Source organism: Morus notabilis, unplaced genomic scaffold (assembly GCF_000414095.1).
Source record: "Morus notabilis unplaced genomic scaffold, ASM41409v2 Scaffold201, whole genome shotgun sequence".
Taxonomy (NCBI): Eukaryota; Viridiplantae; Streptophyta; class Magnoliopsida; order Rosales; family Moraceae; genus Morus; species Morus notabilis.
The window spans coordinates 337826-356400 of NW_010357101.1; the positions used below are offsets into that span (position 1 = coordinate 337826).

The following is an 18575-nucleotide window of genomic DNA, read 5'->3' on the forward strand; positions in this document are numbered from 1 at the left end:
TATAATATATTATATATTATAATATTTTAATTGTATATTATAAGATATAATTGTTATATAATATATTTTAATTATATTATAATATTAAAAGGTAATTATGAAAAAAAAAACATGGAATGGCTATTCCTCCCATGTGAGGAATGAATGATGATTCACTCAAAATAGGTTAATAATCATTCATTTTGAATAACTATTCCTTTATTATAAGTCCAACCAAACATTAAACTTAAATTTCATTTCATTCTATTCATTTCCTTTCCACCTAACCAAACACACCTTTAGGGTTGATTTCACTTTTGGTCCCTAAACTTTATTAGTTATTCTATATTGATCCTTGAACTTCAAATCATTACAAAATACACCTCTAAACTATTAGGGCTCGTTTAGTTCACATGTTTAAGTCAATGGTTCTGATTCATTGACAGGAACTTTGTAAAAGAACTATTGGTGAGAAATTTATGAATTCAAACTCTTTATGAAATGAAAACACTATAACATATTTAAAATCATAAGTTTAAATATAATTACCAAACAGTCATTATTGTCTGGCATTTGATCATTCAGGTAAGAAAAAAAAAAGCATGTGATCCTCACATTTGATATTACTCATTAATGAAGGGTATTTTAAGCAAATCTTTGAACTAAAATAATAATAAAAATATTTTTTTAACTCTTTATCTATCTTTTATTAATATTTTCTTTATCTATTTGTATAATGTCTTTTTTTTCTTACAATTGTTTCATATACTCAAACTCAAATTATTAATTATGCTACAGTCTTTTCTTTTCATAAAATTGTGAATTTCAAACCTTAAAATCAATAATTATAATTTGAGTATACCTTCTAAAAAGCTTTTTAGTAACTCAATTTAATGCATTTTGAAAGTTTAAAGTATATAAAATAAGAAATCATATACTAGTATTGTTAATTTTTTTGCTTTATTTGGATAGACTAAAATATTTTAAAAATTATTAAATATAAGTAAAATATATATTTTTTTAGCATGAATATACTAAAAAGTTAAATTTTGAGGATAATAGAATCTTTGACAAAAGACTTATGGGTTGTTCTTTTATATTTTTTAGTTAAAGTGACTTGAATGATGATATTGAGTTGAGTTTGAGTTGTAATTTGAGTTAAAATTGTAACTTAAGTTTGTATTTGGATGTGTACATTTGAGTTATGATTTGAATTGAGAATCTATTTGAGTTTGTGTTTGGGTGGGTCAAAACTTAAATTTGTATTTATATAGTATTTTAATAAAAATTCAATGGTGATGGAAAATTTTAATAGGGTATATGATTGGGTTTTATTCGTCTTTTTATTGTGAATACATAGAAAAAAATAATCTCAATTAGAATTAAAATGAAAAGATTATAGCAATTTTAAGAATAGAAAAAATAATATTCATTAACTTGAGTTCGAGTTTATGAACTCGAGTTGAAGGAGAAACTAGCCCGTTCACTTCGTTGATTCGAGTTTATAATTCGAGTTAAGATGTGATTTTGTGTGAGCTTTTTACTGTAGCAAAAAAGTTAGATGTGACTGTTTCTGAGAGCTTTTTACTGTAGCAAAACTCGAATCGGCGAAATGAACGGGGCCTTAAAACTCGAGTTTAGTCCCAAACTCGAGTTCAAACTCAAATTTTATAAAAAAAAATATGAATTTGAATAAAGTTGTAACTTAAGTTTAAATTTTTTCTAAATTTTGTTGCAAAAGAACAACCCCTTCGTACATATAAAAACTGGAATGAAAAATTTTCAAAGGGGGCAAAATGGAAAGAAAACTTGCAAACAAAAAATTTGATGGAGCCCCTTGGGGCTGGCGGGGCCCAAGGCCGCTCCCCAAAACAAAAGGCCGAGACGTCGTCGCAGCTTTCAGAAACCCCATCGTCTTCAGAGCAAAACCGTGAAACTGAAAAAATGGCAGGCTCCGGGTCCACCGGCGGGTCGGGTCAGTTGTCCAACCCATCGTCGGCTTCTCTTCCTCCCAAAATCCTGTTAGCCAAACCGGCCCTTGTAACTGGAGCCCCGGTTCCCGGGAAATTCTCCCGTGGCGGCGGCGGCGGCGCCGGTGTGGACGACGATACGGCGTCGCTTCGGTCCCGCCTACCTTCGATCGGATCACTCAACCTCCTTTCGGAGTCCTGGGACTTCCACATCGATCGCTTCCTTCCTGTAAGCAATAGAATAAGCATCCAAGGTTTCTTAAAAGTTAATTATTATTATTTTTTTGGATTTGTGTGAATCGGTAACGAATTAGGGCTGTTGGAAATTGAAGTTCTTGACGGAGAACACGGATTTCGCGGTGATCGGAGTGATTGGACCGCCTGGGGTGGGGAAGTCGACGATCATGAACGAGCTCTATGGTTTTGACCCGACTTCGCCTGGTGAGTTCTCCATTTTCGTACTATTCATCACAAGTTGCGTTCTTCTGATTTGTCAAAAAAAAAAAAAAGAGGAGTTGTGTTCTTCTGAATTTTATATAGAAATACTGATCAATTAAAAAAAAAGTGAATTTCAAGTGTTTGTTGATTTTAGAAATAGAAATCTTGATAGATTAAGTATTAAAATGTTATTGTGTACATCATTGTTGATGAAAATTGTCATTAAGCAGCTGATTATTGATTAAAATATAGCACAACAATAATTTGCAGCTTATTCAATCAAAGAGAGATAAAATCAGAGATTAACTTGGAATTTAGCATTCATTTCACTGATTCGAGTTTTGTTACAGTAAAAAGCTCTAAAAAACATTCACATCTAACTTTTTTGCTATAGTAAAAAACTATCACATAAAGTCACACTCAACTCGAATTAAAAACTCGAATCAACAAACTAAACAGACCCTTTGTTATTAAAACTGAGGAATATGTGGGGAATATAACACTCTTTCCCTTTACCTATTCATGACAGATAAACATGCCCTTTTAATCTTATTACAAATTGTTTTCTTGTGATTTTCATATCGAAATTCTCGCATACAGGAATGTTGCCACCATATACAGTACAGTTGGAGGAAGTGAGAGCAATGGCAAGACATTGCAGTATGGGAATTGAACCCAGAGTCTCTGCTGAGCGCCTAATCCTTTTGGATACCCAGGTCTTCTTTTTGTGATTGAAACCTTTTTGAATAAAAACCCAAAAGAAAAGACTATGAACAATGACATTATTATTTTTGTCCCTCTGGAGATGCAGCCTGTGCTAAGTCCTTCTGTTTTGGCTGAGATAATGAGGCCTGATGGCTCATCCACCATTCCAGTTCCGGGTGGTGAATCCTTGTCCGCTGAGCTGGCTCATGAAATTATGAGCATTCAGGTAATTGTTATGAGAAAACGAGTTTGTTTCTTGATTCAGTTTTTGGGGTTGATAGTATTGAAATCTTTTGTTTTTACATTGGTGTGTGGTGCAAGGAAATCTTCTAGCTTGGCGTACTTCTGACTTCCATTTGTCACATTTTGTTGGTTGTATCGGAGGGAGTTCATGACCAGAGCATGTGGCGTCTGATGTCCACGGTATCTCTCTACTCTTGATCATTGCTCGTATCTAAACACTTTGTGCATATTAATGCCACATAGCTCATTGTTCGACAATTTTGTTTCTGTCAGGTTCATCTCTGACCAAATGTTTTCTTTTTACGATGTAAGAATTTTGTTCAGTGTTCCATCTGTATTGTTTGGAGTTTTTTGGCCTGTTCTTTTGGAGTGTAATTTTTGAGTTGAATTTGAGTTTATAACTTGAGTTGAAGTTGTAACTTGAATAAAATTGAGTAAAGTTAAATAAAGTTGGAACTTAAAAGAACATGAACTTGAATAAAGTTGGAACTCGAGTTGTCTTTTTTTGAGTTTTTTAGACAAAAGAACAACCCATGTTTCTCAAATGTGTCGCCAATTGGTGCTAGCCCAGTTGGGTGGGGTGGGTTCAAGGGAGAGATATCAGGATTGAATCCTGAGAGAAGCCAGCAGTGTATTTCTTAAATGTGTCATATCATCATAAAGTTAGAAAACATACGACCGCCGCAATTTGAACGGGAATAAGTTCAGCAAGAGGGTCTATTGTAATATTAGAAAAAACTGGGCTATCATGTCCAATTTTTCCTAACTTGCATAGCATGCAGTTGAATTAATTTAATTTTGGATGCCTTATCAATTCTTGTTTCCTCTTTTAAGATTCTTCTTGGGGAACCTCTATATGACAATTTTTTGGACGTCAACTGCAGGTTGATCTATTGAAACATGGCATACCTGATCCGTCTTCACTAACCCCTTCTCCGTCTCAAAGCTCTACTACCTCAGGGCCCGAAAAAGACAGTAAAGATAAAGTCCATGAAGCTGGAGAGTATATGGCTGCTCCAATTTTTGTGCACATGAAGTAAGTGATGCATGATCTACTCCAGACATTACCGTTTCATTTTGAGTGGTCGCACATTATTTGAGAGATCATCAGCAAGTAATGCATCGAATAAATTAGAAGAGGAAACTAACAAATTTGGTGCTCTCGCCGTTAAATAGGCTACAAGATCAAGATCTTACTGTGCATAATTGTGAGCAACTGAAGAAGGCATTAACACATTATTTCAGCACCTCATCTTTCATGAGTGAGAGGCATGGAAATGTGGCCAAAGAGCAATCGTTCTCCTCTGTGGCTCCTAGTGCTCAAAGTGGGGATCCAGATTCTGTGGCTCCAAATTTGTTCGTAATCCCAGCTAGGAACAAAGATGAGTCCCCTATTAATCAGTATGAAAGTCATACCTCTGTGCTATGGAAATTGCGCGACCAGGTCTCTCTCTCTCTTGTGCAATTGATGCGTTCCAGAAATTGTGTTTCTGATATACTAAAGATAATTCGAGTAATCCCCTAAGATCGATTTTTGTCTTTAATTCAGGTTTTATCTATGAATCATCTTTCATTCTCAAGGACTCTGAGCGAGCGTGACTGGTTGAAGAATTCTGCCAAGATATGGGAACTAGTGAAGAACTCTGCAATAATTGCAGAGTACAGCAAAACACTTCAAAATTCCGGCTTGTATAGGAGATAGTCAGTCCCCAGCATTCTGTTTTCTCGTGTACTAGCATACATTAATTAATGGGTTACATTTGTATCTCTTGAAACACTTGCGGCTAGTTTTTTGCCCCTTGACTATATGGAAGAGAATGCGTGGCTTTTGTATCCTTGCTAGAATACATAACTTTGACAGAAAAACAAATGATATTCTTCATTGCAAAATTTGAGAATTACATTGACTCGGAGGAACTACTATTCAGCTTCTATGGCCATTTTTCCTTGCTCCTTTTCTTTTCACTCCATTTCAATCAAGGAAAAGCAAGGAGCAAAAGAACCATCAAACTACAAATTGGGATGAATTTTACACAAAGATGCTAAATTGTCTCGACACTTGCACGCCACTGAACAACGTAGATCAGGTAACAGAATCAACTATTCTACCATGGCATCTGGTGGAGGTGGAGCTTCAGCAGCCGGTTTGGATGATTTTCCTTTGTTCTTCTTCTTACCTGTTCATTGACAAACGTGAAGGAATGAACACCTTTTTAGTTGTTCTATTATGCAATTCCAAAACTCTATGCGTATGTTTTGTAATATGGGTTCTGCTACAGTGCGAACCCATGGTTTTGGTTCTGATAAGAGTGTCTCTCACAAAAAACGTGAATTTTGAAAGTCATAATCAAGAACCGGTTTGAACCCATATACTAAACGGGCCCTAGGTTTTGCAAATACGTCACTTATTGCCAATTTCAATATAGTGTCCGTGAGGAGAGAATCTATCATGAGAAGAAGAAAATGTACCTCTTCCCTTTAATTGTCTAAGCTTCAAGCCTTTCTTCATGGGAAACTTTGTAGAAGCTTTATGGGCATCTTGGGATTCCTCTCCTTCAATAAACAAACAACATATCTATAAGCTCAAAATTAAAAAGCTTCCTATCTAAGGAAAAACAAAAACAAAAACAATCATTGCAAAATTAAGGTTCTCCTAATTAATCAACAATACAACTTTTAACCCCGCAAAATAATAAATAAATAAAAAGAATAAATGAAATACCAAAGCAACATAATTAGAAAATAAGTAGAAAAAGGAGTTGGGAGTATAGAGCGTTACCATCAGCAGCTGCCATCTCAACATCTTGCATAGTCAAGAGGCCTTTCACCACAGCCTCTTTCTGATCCTGCAATTTCAATGTCAATTTCAATTTCAATTTCAAACAACTTGAGTTACATGAAAACTAAAATAAAGAAAAGAAAGGGACTTTATTCTTCTAATAATGAATGAAATTATATGAATTTCTCAGAAGAAAATTAGTTACTCGGCGCCATTTTTTCAAGAGCTTGCGCTTGCGCTTGCCGGAGACGGAGACAGTTTGGGGCTTAGTCTTGAGCTTGCGCGTGGATCGGTCGCCATAAAGCGCTCTCTTCCGCTCTGCATTCAGTGCTCTCTTCTTCTTCTGCACCTCGTTGAACTTCGCCATTTCAATCCACGACCAAACTCCAAAACCCTAATAAAATAAGAATCTCTCATTTCTGTGTTGCTTTAATAGGGTGAGCCTTTTTCTTGGATGGATTTACCCATTTACCCTTGGCTAAAAACGACAGAAATAAATACGACGTTAAATTTCCCATACGACTAAGAAAAATAAAACGACAACAATGACTAAAAGGATAGAAATATATAATATAGGAACAAGAAAAACGATAAGAAGCATACATCCAAAATGAAATTGTAAAAGCGACGACTAAACACCACAACAAGACATCACAAGAAACGACACTGAATTGTAAAAACGACGCCACGAGAACGACGGAGCTATAAAAACGACAATAAGAGAAATAGTAATGAAAAGACCACGAAAACTCAGAGAACATGAGAACTATATAAACGACAAGAACAACGTAAACGAAATGATATTTGGCGTGTTTGTTTTACTGGTTTGGCTTAGTACAGTTCAATTCGAGCGGTGAATTAAGTTTACAATCGTGTTTGATAAGTACGCAGTTCGAATTATATTTTATGTTTAAATTAAGTTACACTATTCAAATTTAACTCTCTCATCCATTTTAATAGTTTAAACCATTTCTGAATAGTAAAAAAGTCTATTATCTCTGTTTTTTACGCATACCAAACACATTCAGATTTTATTCATGTTTAGATTTAAACTTTAACTGCACATCTGATTGCTAATTCAGACTAGAGTTTAAATCACACAGTTTAAATTTTTCTGTTCAAATAAAAAAAATTCAAATGAATTTTAATAAAATTCGAACCAACCAGGCATTTTAAAGACCACAACATCTTGAAAAATACGACTTCAGAAAGGACAACAAGAAAGAAAGATGATATAAATTAAGACACTAATAACTAAAAAGAACAGAGTTTCAAAAAAAAAAAAAAAAAAAAACTAAAAAGAACAGTATAAAAGGCACAGAATTTTTAAAAAATTAGAAACCCCCGAAAACAATGGCATACAAAAGGGCGATAAAATTGAAAATTGACAAATAAGATAACACGCTAATAAGAAAGTAACCAAAAAAACACACACGCACGCACGCACACACCAAGAGCCGCAATTTCAATACGAACGACGTAAAAGCCTAGACTGATATGAACAGAAAAATTTTAGGACGGCAACAAACTTAGAAAACAATAAGAACAACAAAACCGACACTATTTAAAAAAAAACAAAAAAAAAACAAAACCAAATTCAAAAGCGACAAACATTCCAAAAACAACCAAAGATATTGCAAATCAGAAGAAAGATTTGAGCCAATCAAAGTATACATGGTAACGTATTCTTACTATTATTAATTTATTATTACTATTTTTTTTTTTTGGCTGCTATATTACTGTTAGTATTAGACAGAGCTAAGAATACACATTAAGACGCCCCATATCTATAACTAATAACTTGCTTTACATAAACCTCAAATGTAACAACAATTCCTAAAGGCAATTTGCTTCGATCTCCTCAAGAGTGAGGCCCTTAGTCTCCGGCACAACAAAGAAAATGAATCCAAGTGAAACCACCGCTATCACCCCGAATACATAAAACAAGATGCCAGCTCCCAGCAATGCCTGGAATCCAAGCACAAAGTTAACAAACATAACCGTTTATACAGAATCTCTTCAAAGGAAATATTGCTGGGTAATTAGAATGGTCTTTAATCTTATGCACCTCTAAAGGGGAGAATGCGAATGTCACCAGAGCATTTGCACCGAAATTCACAAGCACCGCTATACTTAGTCCTCGCCCTCTTAGCCGCAATGGGAAGACTTCCGAAATCATTAGCCAACCAATGGGACCAAAAGATAGCTGCATGAATATGAATTTGGGTATTCAGTTACACATGTAAAGTAAAGTGCACCTCAGTTTGTTATCAGAGATTGTACGAGGAAGAAAAGAAAACTATGATTACCTGATAACATCCGACATATAATAGCAATGCCACTACAGCCACAACCCATACGTTACCCAAGAAAAGGTAGTATGATCCCAAAAGGAACAAAGAGATGACCTGTCCAATAAAGGGGGTTCATTTTTCCCAATTGGCATGAAAATTTTGAAAACTTGTTGCTCTTTAGTACATGGAACACAAACATCACTTTTTACGCGACTCATTTCAGTAAAAGAAGCGACTCACCATTCCAGACACACCACCAAGCAGTAGGGGTCTCCTCCCAAGTCTATCAACAAGAAGAACAGCTGCTCCAGTCATTATTAACTAAAATCAAAAAAGAGCAAGTCAAGCCATATTCAGTAGAAAAATGGGGGACTTTTGGCACTTTTGGTAACTCTGAAACGTCATAAAACTGAACATTAGTTATGTCACATACTAAAGGAAAGAAAGCTTACCTTCAGTAGACCAAGTAGAATTGAGACACGTGTTGCATCGGATGCTGCAGAGAATCCTGCAGTCTAATAAATAAATTAGATTGGTTAGCACGAGAAAGAATTCTTCCACAAGGTCATCGCTACGTACATAAAACATTAGCGTGGTACCTGAAAAATTGATGAAGCATAGTATAGCACACTAGGTTGCCCAGTGATCTGTCATGGAAATGGAACCACACATGAGCCAAAGTTTTTGGCATCTAGTAACTTCACGTCATAGAGCGTAACCAATTCAAAATACCTGTTGGAACAAGACCAAACCCCCACCAATCACAAGGGCTTTGCGGCACTTTCCTTGAAACATTTCCCCAAAAGTAGCCTCTTTCTCTTCACCAACAAAAGAAAGCTCGGCCAAAATCTCATCTACTTGCACAGGAGCTTTATCTCGGGAGGCTGGACCTCTGAGCCGGCAAAAACAATGTATTGCGGTCTCTTTTAACTCCTGCATATTTCCCTTCCCCTGTATGGCGCATAAAAGGATCCATCTAGGTGATGCTGGGAGCCACCACATTCCAATCGCCATAATGATAGCCAAAGGGCTGCTAGCTGCATAAATATACCGCCAACCGGCAACCACATCGACTAGAAGGCTTCCAATTCCGTAACCTCCCTACACAAGATACGAGGAGGTTGTTATGTGGAGGCTTCGAGCAGGTAAAAAGGAAATAGCTAAATGAAGTATATAGTAAATACTGTTGGGGAGGGAGCTCTAAAAATGATAGTAGAAATGTCAAAGCAACTTTTATCTCGTACTTTAATATTCATAAGAAACTTTCAAACAAAGTCATAGTCCCAAAGATCTAAGTTAAAGAACTCACAACCATCCCAAGCACTATGAAGAACTCTTTAAGAGAGATCAGTTGACCTCGTATCTGATATGGAGCAGTTTCGGCAATGTACATCGGAGCAGCATGCATTGCCTAAGAAAGAAGAAAAACAAGATATAATACGTCTCATGTAAGTCATCAAAATCATCCATTCAGTGAAAAAAAAATGAAAAGAAAGGGAACGAGGCATGCTGTGCATTACCAAGCCAATTCCTATACCATATACAAAGCGCCCAATCACCATAATAGCCAAGTTAGATGCTACTGTTGTTATTATAGCTCCAAAAAGATAGAACAAAGCAGCTGAAATCAACTCCCTCCTCCGTCCTTCATCCAAATTAATAGTTACAAACTCATCAAAATATAAAACATTTGATGAATTTTTGTCAAATAAGTCTGACTATATTAGAAAACAAACCTAAGAAATCAGAAACATTAAAAGCCAATACAGAGCCAATCAAGGCACCATACAACGAGCCACTAGTCTGCAAAATAGCCAAAAATTAGAAACAAGACATGTACATACATACACGTACTCTTAAATTCTTACTTGATAAATAAACATTCATAACAAGAAAAAATTACTCACAATGAGACCGATATCCACAGAAGACAAATTATACCAAGATACCCCGCTCGATGTCGCCGACTGCCAGAGAAAAGTTAAAAAAAAAAAGAAAAAAAAAGAAGAAAGATAAAAAAGAAAATATTTGAAGATTAGTAAATGAAATATTGATTCGGTAAGAGAAAAATAGTAAACAGAAGCTACAAAACTAGAACATCATACCTGTACAGAAATTGTAGCACAAGAAGTCGCCCCAATGTCATATCCATACAGCAGCCCTCCTAGAGCAGGAAACAGAAATCTGAATAGCACAACCATCATACCAAATTAGGGAGAAGCAGCTCAGAATTGGGTTTTAACTTTTTTTATTGAGCACTAAAAAAATTGGCACATCACAAACTCCGAGCATCAGATGAGCCATGAGGGAAAAAAGGCTTTTTTTTTTCTCCTTTCTCTGAAGACAAAGAAAATGCCCAGATCTTAAATTTGCCATAAATCACACAAAAAGATGTTATACAATAACAATTAAGTAACCAAGGAAAATCAAATGAATGTGACAACTACCCATTGCATCATATCTATAACTCTCAGGCTAACAAATAGCAAAAGGAACAATTAAAAGGAAAAAGAAAAAAAAAAAAATATATATATATATATATGAGAGTTATCAGTTTATAAGCTGATAAAAGTGAAAAAAAAAAAAAAAGATTAATTAGGATATATGTATACTCACGGTAGAATTGCAGCAATTACAGAATAGGTATCTGAATTGTGAGCTCCGTTGACATTAAGAAGAGGTTCTTGTAGTTGTTGTAGTAGTTGTATACTCCCAATCTCACCCGACGACTAACAAACAAAAAAAAAAATTCAATTTAAGGGGAAAAAAAACACCAACACTCATAACAACAGACACAATTCATCGGAATATGAAAAGAAAGAAACTTTAACATGATTTCAACCAAACAAATTAGACCCAGATAGAGATTGGGAAATGGAGAGAAGAAGAAGGAACCTTTACGAGAGAAGAGAGCGTGGGCTGCTCTGGATCAGAAGCCATGGATTCTTCGCCGAGCAACGCCTGAAAGCAGAGCGACACAAAATATATAATTTACACAACTTTTGAACGGCGGATTTTTGTTTCCCTTTTCAGTGGAAAAGCGCTGGCTTTTGTGATTATGGAGTAAGAACCGAAACGAAAATGGATGAATTGGAATGTTAGGTGAAGAAATGAACACTTTTCATTTCAACATGTTAAATGTGTATTGGGAGTTTCATTTTGCTAGAAATAGAAATAGAAAGAAATGGGTAAGAGTTTCATTATACCTGCAAACTTCTTTCTGTGTCTCAGTTCTCAAGTTCAATGGGTATTGAATAGAAATTAGGATATATATATATATACACACACACACACACACACATTGATGACAGTCATTTTTTATTATGATATTTTAAAATATTGTAGGGTGACGTTTTTATCCGTTCAGAATTATAATTTAAAATTATTTTTATTTTACGTGTATTTTTTATGAGATAAAATATTATACTGAATCACGAACTAAAATTTGAATCATAGCGCGAATCCTCCTTCCAAACGTTAAGTTATACTGCCCGTGATCATATCAAATTTTCACTACATTAGCGTGTTTTTACGCTTTAAAGTGTGTATAAAAAAATAAAAAAAAATATAGAATTTATTTTAAAAAGTACATGAGTTTAGATATTTAATTTTTATTTTTAATAAATATTTTTTTGTTAGTATAATTATTTGATTAAAAAATGTTATGAATTAAGACTAAATAATAAAAATCTTGACTCATGTATTTTCAAGAGGTATTTATCAAGATTACCTTATAAAAATAAAAAATGTATAATCGAGACCGGTTTATTTCATATACTAAAACTCAAATCAATGATTCTAATAGGGGTGTTCGCGGTCGGTTTAAGTGGTTTTTTTTAAAAACTACCAACCAAACTAAAAGTAATTTTTTCTTTTAGCCGGTTTGATATTTTTGACAAAAACTAAATTAAACCAAATCATTCATAAGCGGTTTGGACGGTTTAAGCTTAAGACTAAAAAAGTTTTCAATAATTCATAAAAATTATAAAATTATTATTCAATAAAAACAAAAATAAGATTTAAGTTTACAATATAACTTAAAAAGACAAACCAATAAAAATATGATAGATTGTATTTTATAAGTGTAAAACATTTATTATAATCAATAAAAATTAAATAAATATAAAAAATATTTTAAAAATAAAAAAATTATATATGTATATTTTTTAACGGATTATTTGACAATTTAGAGAGTTTAAACCACAAATCAAACCGCTTAAAAAACTTACCAAACCGTTTAATAATTCAAAAATAATTAACTTTTTAGTGTAATTTAATTTAAATTGAAAGGTTTCACGGTTTGATAGATTTTTTCAACCTCTTAAATTTTACTACAATATTTTCAAATATCATAATAAAAAATGATGATTCAAGTAGAAAGGGTCAAAAGGTCTAAATCAACCTCATCGATCGTCACCAAGGAATGACCTTGCCGCATAACGTCGTATATTGGTATTGTGTTGTTTACTTTTTTATTGTTCATCTCACTTTTAATTAGGCATTTGCTACTTGTGCAATTTATTACATAACACCACAACGTTGCTTTTTCTAAGCCATAGCTCTATCCCTTAAGAAAAAAGAAGCGCACAACTTTTGTCTTTCTTTCTTATGATTTCATGGAATATGAAATTAAAAAAAAAAACAACAAAGAGATAAGAAAGGCGGGATACATAAAATAAATTAAGAATAAAGGTCTCATTGAATTGAATGGTTGAACCTTTATTTTTGAACTAAAAGATTTGAATCAATGTGTGAGTTTTTCATAGTTTGACTTAACATTAAGATCAAAACATAAAATAAAGTTTCAACCGATGTTTAATTAAATCACTAGACCTATGAGATTTTAAGAAATGGCAGTGAAAATAGTTGGCGGTGACCTTAGGGTGGCTTGTTACTGTGCAAAATGGGTTAAAACCCATCAAAAACTAAAAGGGGGTCAAGTTGGAGAAAAACTTAAAGAAAAAGGTCTATATTGTGCATATCTTGTTGAGTTAGTAGGCAATATCTAATGAGAAAAATAGATAAATGTTCCCTAAAGTGTGTGAGTATGAATTTTTACTATTTATTCTTAATTAATATACTTTTTAGTCAAATAATTAATTAGTCAAAAGAGTATTAATCATGAATAAAAAATAAACTAAGTCTATACATTATAATGGTAAGTTCAACCATTTTCTCATATCCGAATTCAACCATTAAAATTGGTATTTTTTTTATGTGAATATTATGATCGGTCATTAATCCGAGACATGTAAGTTTATCCTTCACTAATTTGTAGAGGTTCCATTTTGTGGTGGGTACGACCTCTTTTGTCCACTTCCCATTTCACACTCTCCAATCTTCCTGTGACCACGTCTACAAACTTCAAAACAAATCTTCTCTTTTGCCAAATCTGTAGAATGTATTTTTATCGTTAAAGCCTATGACTTGCAGTTCCAAAACAGTTGAAAGTATTGATATGAAATGGACCCCATGAATGGGGTTCTTTTTTTTTTTTTTTTTTCCCCCCGCTAAGAAAGCCACGAATGAGGACTTAATTTGAGATCATTATTTCTCAAATTTTCTTAAAAGAAGGTATATTGGCTTCAGAGAAATCAATCAAGACGCTTCTAGGTGGAGACATAATTAATCGATAATTTCACAAAGACTTCACCACTCTAATTTGTTTTAAAAAAAGAAATATTTAATTTGCTTTGAGTGTTTTTCTAAAAATAAAAAAAAAAAAATAATAATAATAAAGAGATGAATAATGTAGGTGGTGGAGCGGGGTACTATTGACGTCAATTACAAGGGAAAGTTGGTAGGTAAAATTACCTTACTTGGGGGGACAAAACATGTGGCAAAAAGCAGGCTATTCTACCAGCCAAACCCAAATGTTCGTAAATTCCAAATGTAATCAATTCCATGACTCAAAACTCAATACAAAGTTAATTACAGGTTCTAAATGACTGTCTTAAGTAACCCATGATTCTCAATTTTCAAATAAAACAAATTCAGATACGGATCTAATGGTGGGAAACCAGACGAGAGGGCGATATTGAACGTTTTTTAAACTTGTTCTAAAATAATTTTATTTTTATATGAAAATAAAAATGAAAACATTTTCAATCTCAGACAGAAATTATTTTTAAATATGCGTTTAATAATTTTATCAAAAGATTATTTTCAGTGTAAAAAAACTCATTAATGTCTCTATTTCTCTCTCTCTGCTCAAGAGAAAAAAATAAAAACAAAAAATAAAAGACGACTAAAAGTCATTTTTCATTTATCTCTCATTTTATACTAAATTAAAAAAATTATTTTTATTTATATTTTTTATTTTTATTGCGCCAAATACTATTTTAAAAACATTTTTCATTTTTTTTTTAAAACGTAAAAAATAAAAACGAAATTAACACGACTATTATCTCTTTTATCTATGTAGCAGAAAAAGATAGTCCGCGGGAGCTCAAGAGGAAAAAATAAAAACAAAAAATAAAAGACGACTAAAAGTCATTTTTTATTTATCTCTCATTTTATACTAAACTAAAAAAATTATTTTTATTTATATTTTTTATTTTTATTGCGCCAAATATTATTTTAAAAATATTTTTCATTTTTTTTTAAAACGTAAAAAATAAAAACGAAATTAACACGACTATTATCTCTTTTATCTATGTAGCAGAAAAAGATAGTCCGCGGGAATCATAAAATTAAGATAAAAAAGGTTTCTGCATGCATCAGTTAAACACTGCCTGCAATTTGCACGTGTACTTGACGTTTACTTGAGAAAGTACCAGCAAACACATGTGAAGGAAATTTGAACCAAATTGGTGACGTTTTCTTTCACACATATGTAGGGTGAAAAAAAGAATTCTAAAAACCAAAACGAGAATATAAAATTAACGGAACTTTATAAAAAATTTGATGTTCCAATTTTGTGCAATGGCAGTAAGTTCTTTTTTTCCTCTTTTTTAAAAAAAAAAAAAAAAAAAAAAAAAAAATAACTTTTTCTGTCCCTACCAAACGGATCCTCCTATTTTTGCTAAATATCAAACTTGCGGTTACAACAAGCGTCAACAATCTCCTCTCTGGAAGTAAATATGATATCCCTTCCCTGGTATTCAGATATTCTCATATTTGATAGTTCACAGGAAAATTATGTTGAAGAGAAACACTTAGAACGCTCATCAATCACAAGGCACCCCATATGGTTCCCCATAACTTTGGATTGAATACCAAAGACAAAATAAGTAACACATTTGTTAATAAGTACGACTGATGTCATGTTGGGATATCAGGCAAACAAAGAGTATCCACCGCTAATATGTGGATAAAGGGACATTTGAGACAATAATTCGCAGTAGGTTTCCATCATCAAACAATGAAGTCAAATAGTTTGTCGTTCCAGTGAGCAATTAAAATAATTTTCACATCTTCAGGCAAGTAAGAGACCTTTTATTACTGGAACAGGCATCAGACTGCAAAATATACCGATCTCCAGGGCAAAGTTTGATGGAAAATTACTTTGTAGGTTGCCATGGCTGGTACCTGGTCCAGTCTCTCTTTCCAGGATTGAGGGCGTGTCCTTTGGAATGGTAGATAAACTCATCGCCTTCCCCGGAGAAATTCTCCTTGTGTTCGACCCCATATCTTTGGGGTTTTAGCATCAAAAGCTGAAGAAATTGCACTTTTTCGTTATTAGCTACATGTTTTATTCTCTAAGCATACTTGTCAAACAAATCAGGGAAACGGGACTTGCCTCGTCTCCAGTGTGATCAGTTATGTAATGGAGCCAACCGTGCCATTCTGGTGGGACTTGAGAAGCGTTGTAGCGACTCTTTTCTGCATATTCGACCCACCTGTGTCTTCCTGTAAAACACTTCAAAAGCTGTTACATGCATAATAAGGATTCAGGAAATTCATACTAGAAGATAAATTATGATATTTTGCTTCAGCACAAACATGTTAGCTTTGATGTTTCCAATGCATGGCCAAATAACAAAGGCCTAAGGATGAATAACCGGTTCGCCATCCACTAAGTATTACAAGGCATTGATCATGGTTTTTCCTCATCTTTATAGTTTATATCGACACTATCATTGAAATCATAGGGCGACAACAAATGAGAAGATTAAGAAGGAAGAAATACTAACCATACTGCATGCCTTCAAGTTTCTCATAATACTTGTTGCCAATTTTATCAACACCCACAAGCGTTGCCCCGATATTGTGTATTTTAGTTTGCCTAGCTCAATCAAAACAAAACCCTGTTAGCAGATCGATTAAGTCTTGATGGAGACAAATGTCATGTAAAACATCATGGTTGAAAATAAGAGATCGAAGGATAAGGCAAAACATAGATAACCATTTCGTTCATCAAATCCACTCATGGACTAATTCATTCAGAACCAAAGACAACAGAGAGAACAAGATATGAATTGAAGGTGATGTAATGATTTGTACAAAATACTGAAGTTACAAATTGAGTGTATGAATTCTAAAACTAAAAACGGATCCAATTACTCCTATTTCGTCAATTTATCATTTCTACCATCAAAAGGAGACTCCTATTTCATCAATTCATCATTTCTACCATCAGAATGAAGTCATCAATCGATAATGCATGCCTTGCTGATTTTTTTTCCCCCCATTTTCATCTTTTAAACAAATCACTAAAGTGTACTTCCAATGGCTTCCAACCCTATTAAAAACATAAAATCTCCATGTGCAATCAGAATAAGATAACTTACAAAAGGTTTCCATCAGGAAGGCATCTCCTGCAAGATTTGATAGAAGTCATCAGTAAGACACAAATGCTTAGTTTGGGATTGCAGTGCTTTCAGAAGAAGTTCTACTTCAACTTATACAAAGGGAAAAGTAAAAGAAGAGGTTAACAATATCTAGTTTCTCAAGATAATTGTAAAAGTGTAATGGTACGCAGCGGGTTTGATGAGTAGCTAAAAGTATGGTGGGACAAAGAATGAAGGCATATCAGCCTTCTTATGTAACGAGCCCCTAGAATTAAGTAACTCTATTCATATCTCCGAAAATTCGTTCTATCCAACAAACAGACAAACAACATAAGCTAAGAAACACAAACAACAATACCCTTGAGCTCCTCTGCTCCTGATCAGGTACTTTAATGCATTTTTATCAAACATACAACTTGCATCCTGTTATATGAAAATAACCTTTGGAGTTTGGAGCTTCCAAAAGAAATTGGCCAAAAGATAGCCTCAATTCAAGAAGCAATTCCAACACCCATTTCAACAAATTTAAATGAAATCAATTAACAATTTGAGGCCTGTGATACAGAATGAGCACATAAATCTTTTTTATTTTTTTATTTTTTTATTTTTTTATTTTTCTTTTTCACAACACAATTACAACGAAGATATTATTCTTCAGCTCCAACCAGAAACCTAACATTAACTGAAAATTTTTCAAGTTCGATTTCTACACAAGATTTCCACCCATAAATATAAAAATAAAAATAAAAATAAAAATAAAAATTCTGGTACCCTCCTAATTCGCTATCTCTTCAAGGATCACTTTAACATGCGAGTCCATTTCGATTAAACATATTGAGCCAGGCTAAAAAACTTTCCAGGATTTTTAAGCCTTATTCGTTTCATTAATTTGAGTTTTCAATTTCAGTTTTACTACCGTTAAAATCTCTCATAAAAAATCACATTTAATTTTTTCTATTACATAAAATTATATCTTAATTTAAATTAAAAACTTGAATCCACGAAGTCCTTAATTTTTTCTCATAAGCGAAACAAAAGGAGAAGAAAGAAGCTGAAAAATCACAACTTTTCTCAGCATTTTCTTTCCTTTAACTAAAAACTCGGGTACATCAGATGCCTAGCAACATGAAAAGAATCAAAACGGTATAAAATTTTATCGGGTTCCAAACAAACTGAGATCTTTTAACATACGCCAAAACAAAAATATTGACGAACAGATGAAATTCGAAAGAAGAAAAATTGAAAATGGAAGAAAGAGAAAACTGACAAGTAGCCTTCGTCCCGGAGCTCCCTGAGGAAGTTGCCGACGCCTTTCTCCCTGATCGCCCTAAACGCGCTCTTCACCACCGACGCCATTTCTCTCTCTTTTCTTCTCTTCTCTCTCTCCTTTCTCTGTCTTCTCTTTCTCTCTTCTCTCCGCTCGTAGGTGAAGTCG

General features: G+C 33.7%; 4 protein-coding genes across 5 annotated transcripts; 1 reads left to right on the forward strand and 3 right to left on the reverse strand.

Moving 5' to 3' along the window:
- The first annotated feature begins 1830 nt into the window (after window positions 1–1830).
- On the forward strand, window positions 1831–5111 carry LOC21402623 (protein SMG9). 2 transcript variants are annotated; one of them, XM_024165257.1, is made up of 8 exons: window positions 1831–2178; window positions 2264–2390; window positions 2988–3103; window positions 3199–3318; window positions 3426–3515; window positions 4220–4371; window positions 4512–4779; window positions 4885–5111. In XM_024165257.1, the coding sequence occupies exons 1-8, from the start codon at window positions 1924–1926 to the stop codon at window positions 5035–5037; spliced, it is 1281 nt and encodes a 426-aa protein (XP_024021025.1). In that variant the 5' UTR covers window positions 1831–1923; the 3' UTR covers window positions 5038–5111. The 2 variants fall into 2 exon arrangements, with proteins under 2 accessions (XP_024021025.1, XP_024021026.1); XM_024165258.1 differs by having other exon boundaries at window positions 2282–2390.
- Window positions 5112–5190: 79 nt separating this feature from the next.
- LOC21402624 lies at window positions 5191–6499 on the reverse strand. The gene is made up of 4 exons (XM_010089183.2): window positions 6320–6499; window positions 6115–6181; window positions 5805–5888; window positions 5191–5512 (listed from the first exon to the last, which is right to left on the reverse strand). Exons 1-4 carry the CDS (start codon window positions 6479–6481, stop codon window positions 5436–5438), a joined length of 390 nt encoding a protein of 129 aa, XP_010087485.1. The 5' UTR covers window positions 6482–6499; the 3' UTR covers window positions 5191–5435.
- A 1278-nt stretch (window positions 6500–7777) lies between these two features.
- LOC21402625 (D-xylose-proton symporter-like 2) lies at window positions 7778–11647 on the reverse strand. The gene is made up of 15 exons (XM_024165252.1): window positions 11615–11647; window positions 11304–11369; window positions 11025–11137; window positions 10514–10592; window positions 10316–10375; window positions 10145–10211; window positions 9929–10053; window positions 9718–9819; window positions 9141–9509; window positions 9008–9055; window positions 8861–8923; window positions 8649–8729; window positions 8424–8522; window positions 8183–8320; window positions 7778–8082 (listed from the first exon to the last, which is right to left on the reverse strand). Exons 2-15 carry the CDS (start codon window positions 11346–11348, stop codon window positions 7951–7953), a joined length of 1521 nt encoding a protein of 506 aa, XP_024021020.1. The 5' UTR covers window positions 11349–11369; window positions 11615–11647; the 3' UTR covers window positions 7778–7950.
- Window positions 11648–15601: 3954 nt separating this feature from the next.
- LOC21402626 (probable NADH dehydrogenase [ubiquinone] 1 alpha subcomplex subunit 12) lies at window positions 15602–18553 on the reverse strand. Its single transcript, XM_024165463.1, has 5 exons — window positions 18408–18553; window positions 17141–17167; window positions 16544–16635; window positions 16150–16259; window positions 15602–16063 (listed from the first exon to the last, which is right to left on the reverse strand). Exons 1-5 carry the CDS (start codon window positions 18494–18496, stop codon window positions 15911–15913), a joined length of 471 nt encoding a protein of 156 aa, XP_024021231.1. The 5' UTR covers window positions 18497–18553; the 3' UTR covers window positions 15602–15910.
- Window positions 18554–18575: the final 22 nt, after the last annotated feature.